Source organism: Notothenia coriiceps, unplaced genomic scaffold (assembly GCF_000735185.1).
Source record: "Notothenia coriiceps isolate Sejong01 unplaced genomic scaffold, NC01 NC01_scaffold00020483, whole genome shotgun sequence".
NCBI lineage: Eukaryota > Metazoa > Chordata > Actinopteri > Perciformes > Nototheniidae > Notothenia > Notothenia coriiceps.
The window spans coordinates 145,496-150,104 of record NW_011353184.1 but is presented as its reverse complement, the minus strand read 5'-3'; the positions used below and the strand labels follow the sequence as shown (position 1 = coordinate 150,104).

General features: G+C 42.4%; 1 protein-coding gene across 1 annotated transcript in view; it reads left to right on the top strand.

The window, feature by feature from the left end:
- Positions 1-4,609, top strand: part of LOC104952776 (Down syndrome cell adhesion molecule-like) — a 107,770-nt gene that overhangs the window by 96,676 nt on the left and 6,485 nt on the right. Inside the window, exon 12 of the mRNA XM_010779651.1 lies at positions 4,293-4,437. Coding sequence (XP_010777953.1) covers positions 4,293-4,437 — 145 coding nt within the window. The remainder of the gene's footprint in view (positions 1-4,292; positions 4,438-4,609) is intronic.

Genomic DNA, 4,609 nt, shown 5'->3' with positions numbered 1-4,609 from the left:
CCCCCCGTTGACAGTTCACGAGCATGCTCTATCGTGAACTTTTCAGACCCGACGGGTAATAAGGGATTATGACGGATATTTTACGATCCTGTCTGTCGAAATGACGGACAGCGAAAAAGTCTAATGCCAGGCTTATTGACAGGTCGAGATATAAATATATGGTTGATACTTGTCAATGTCTCTAGGTGTGTAAATACGATGTCCTTTTGTGTTATCTGTTGTTTTATTTTCATGTTGTAACCTACTTGCTGCCATGTTAGACAGGTCTCTCTTGAAAAAGAGATCGATGATCTCAATGGGACCACCTGGTTAAATAAAGGTTTAAAAAAAAAAAAGTGTTTAAAAAAAATAATATTCTTTTTAAAAATTAATTTTTTTTAAAAATCGCGGTAGATTTTGTCAGTCTCACGACGGTATTGGGAAGTTTATTTACCACGATACCGCGATATTCGGTATATCGTTACATCCCTAGTAGGGACTCTGGGAGTCCCAGCAGCTTCTACTGAAGCCAGTCCCCAACTCCGGGGACTTCAGGCCGGGACTTCGGGTGGCAGTATACGCCGTGAAATTGTTTGCAGCCTGCCAGTAAACCCAAAGCAGAAGAAGACGAAGTGACGTCAGTGACTGCAAAGTACGCGGCGTTAACGCGGCTATTACATCTTTTTAACTGTTGCTTCTAGTTCTTTAGCTCTGACAATGACCGCAGTGCATATTTATTACCCACTTAAGCTTTCAAATTCTCTGGAGAATAATGATGTCTATATACTGAGCACCATCAGTGTCTCCTGTGCCCTGTACTACAAAGCCAGTTCAACAGACCCTGGATATGTTTGAGTTATGGCTTAACTAACCCTAACAAATGAGATCTCGCTAAGCGGTCTAACTCGGTAAATCAACCCAGGGTTTCTCTGTCCGGCTATTAGCACTTTCACATGAAAGGGGCGGAGTTAGCAACATTTGACCAATCACAAACAGAGACAAGCGTACTGACAGCGCAGTGTCATACTTCCTGAATGAAAAGTAAACTATAATATTAGGCAAATATGAAGAAGTTAAACTTTAAACATCCATGACTTAAACCAGGAATGGGAAAATGGCGGCCCGGGGGCCGCAGATTAATTTATAAACAACGTAATTAATCCAAAAAAAATAAAAATGTTTTAACTTGTAGTACTGATACCGTCCACTAGACTCCTAGTTACGTTTCGAGCTGCGTACATGATTTCGTTCGGCAGCCAAATACCGCAAAATAATTTGTGACACGTTTGTGTGTATTGTGTTTGTGTCCCGGGGAAACACACAAGAAACACCGGCTGTTGTTATGCCTGCTGTGACGTTAAGTTGCCGCTTGTAATTATGCTTAAAAGTTGAAGTTTAATATTCTAAAAACCAAGACTTTATTTGACCCTGCCGTGTTATCTATGATTACTATACGCTTTTCCTTCATAATTTCAGCAGGAGGGAGGGGGAGCGGCGCTGAGGAAAAGCAGAGTGCGGGTTGACAGGTGCCTTAGGTTCAAGTTAGACAACTAAGGTCTGGGTTAGTGTTCATGACTTCATGTCATCTTAATGGTTAATCTTGATGCACACACATTTTCCGTGCTTTCCAATAGTTTAAAATAGTTTTATTCCACTGTTAAATAACCTGTTCAATACAAACATGCCACTTGTACAAATTAAATAACATTTCTGTGAACTGATATTTGTTTTGTGAGCTTATTAGAGGATGTTCCCTGAAAGATTGTAAAATGTCAATGAAGATGTCAGACTTAGTATATTTGTTAATAATTACATACAATACATGGAATTTGTGTGTGTGTGTTCCAAGTGAATCTGCGGCCCCCTGGTGGCCAGTACATACATTATGTGGCCCCCACCACCATCCAAGTTGCCCATCCCTGCACTACAGGGAAGGGAAAACCACAAAAAGCAAAATAGGACCTCTTTAAAAACTCAGCCTGGCTCTATATACAAATGTGTGCACAAACTGTATAACTGAAATAATAAGAATCACTTCTCTGCCTGCAGAATGGTCGAGGTTTAAACACATCAGGGTAATTTGCCACTCACACAAGTACGGAGTAATAAATGATTCATTATAAATTCAAGTGCTTTAATAATTGACTTGTGATTGTCTAACCTTCCTGGCACTCCTCGCACGAACAAACTGTACCAGTGTGTGAACACAAACGATTACAAAGTTATACACTAAAAAACAGTTTTGACCCTCAGGGATACTGAGTGTGTTTGAGGAGGCATGTGTCTATTTTTTAAATATTGTTTTCAGTTGTTTGTATGTGCCATTTCTTCCCTATGTTTTGGTTTCCACACTGTACTGAGTAAGCAAGGCCTGTGTGTATTTCTGCGTGTGTATCTGTGGTTATTCGTGCATGGTTATACATGTTTCCAATGTGTGTGTGTGTCTGCGGGCCAGCGGACTTGTCTGCTGCGTATGAATAATCAAAGTGGTCTCTCTCATCATTAAATCATCGCTGTCCTGTTGGGAGCCTGAGGAGGAGATGGAGTGGGGGGGGGGAGAGGGTGAGGCAGAGGGATCATAGTTAGCGCTGCAGGGGAACATGCTCTCCCTCTCTCCGCCGTCGTGTAGCGCGGCTGAGATGTGTCATGAGCACAAGTCTTTCTGCTCTCTGTGCTCGCCCACTTAGCTCCCCCAGACACATGCACACACACACTCATACATATGCACTAGCACTCATACACACAGGCACATTATTCAGGAGTGTACAGACATGCACACACTGACTCAAACACACACATCTCTTTCCTGGAGGAGAGGGTTCTCCGACCTCTGCTGCACATGGAGCTGTCCTCTCTCAATGACACAGTGCAGCACATATTTACATACGCTGTTGACCTTCACATACACATTAGCCTTTCTGATGTAAATAAGGGTTGAATGCAGGGTTGGGAAGAATACTTTAAACATGTATTCCATTACAATGACTAGTTATGTGGAAACATTTTGTAATCAGTAACCTAATACCAGTTGATATATATACTGTATTAGAGTAACCTGATAACTCTCAACATCAATACTTGGGGAAGGAGAACTATGTACATGTACGACGAAACCAAGATATTTAGTATAATAATGTGTCATCCTGAAGAGCCCTATTATGCTATTTGGGGTTTTCCATTTCCTGTAGTGTGTTTGTGTGCATGTCAATGGTCTACAAATGCTATAATCCCAAAGTTCCTACCAGAGGGAGTTTCTCTTTTGAACATTAAATATATAAAGTATGATACAGACCTTTTCTGACCAACGGAAATAACAGCTCGTCAACTTCGTATTATATTTCCATATTAAATAATACTCATAAAGTCTACTTCAAACCGCAGAAGTTAATATGAAGGTTTCACACTTTAGAGATCATATGACTGTGAATCGCACCTGAACGCCTCGTGCCAGTAGAGAGAAAAGACAGAATGAAACAAAAGTGTGAGCACGAGAACAGTGATTGTGAGTAGTCTGGGTGAGAGACATTCACACACACACACACTCACACACGCACACACACACACACACACACACACACACACACACACACACACACACACACACACACACACACACACACACACAGCTAATGAGCGTGGTGTGCGGTTAGAGCCAGACGGGCTCCTCGCTCAGACCGTTGGGAGTTCAGCGAGGAGTCACCCCTTTCTTCTTCCAAAGCAGCACGTTACCGTTTGGCTGTCGTTATCAAAGCAGGCGCAGGCTCTCACCTGAAGCGCTGCGTTCCTGGATTGTGGGAGACAGGTAGACTCAAACACGAGTTCACGATGATCCCTGGAGTGTTTCAATGATCTTCATAATTGTCAGATAAAAAAAGAGTAATGGAGTTTCCTCAGTAGAAGACAGGATGGATGAATATGTGCGGTGTCTTTCATGTTATTGCCTTTTATTTTGGATTAAAAGGATTCTCTTGTGGGCACCTTAGAAGCAATTATCTCCAAATGGAAAACATATACTGTTTTGTGCATTCTAAAATAAATTGCAGTGTTTAATCCCAGGTCAAATATGTGTTAAAGATAATAGCACCTAAAGCATCTCTATGGCTTAAAGATCTAATGTTATACCTGAACTTGGAGAAGATTAAATATAACCTGAGGGGCTCTTCAGAAATGTTTGAATCTGTCTGGGGCTCTGTGATAGCCTACATACATGTAGCTGAACTTACGACACTAAGTTAGGAAGAAAGGGGGGACTATGAACAGGGCCGCCGCATGCGAACAGGCAAGGCAGGCAACTGCTTGGGGCCCCGGACCAGAAGGGGGCCCCCAAAGAANGACCAGAGGCCCAACATACTATGCGAGAAGAGAGGGTCGCGTGGTACTAACCCGAAAAGAGGGCACTCGGCTAGTCGAGTGGTCACCGTCAAGGAGGTGGCCGACGAGGTCGTCTCCACGCTGGTGGTGAGCTACGTTTGTCCCTCTCATTCAGGGCTAACCTCATCTGAGACTTTCCTGGTAGATCGTTAAGTAGTCGTTAATAGTACTAGTATTTCTTAGGGCTGTGCGATTATGGCAAAAATCATCATCACGATTATTAAAAACGATTATCCATTTACTTTGAAAACATCCATTT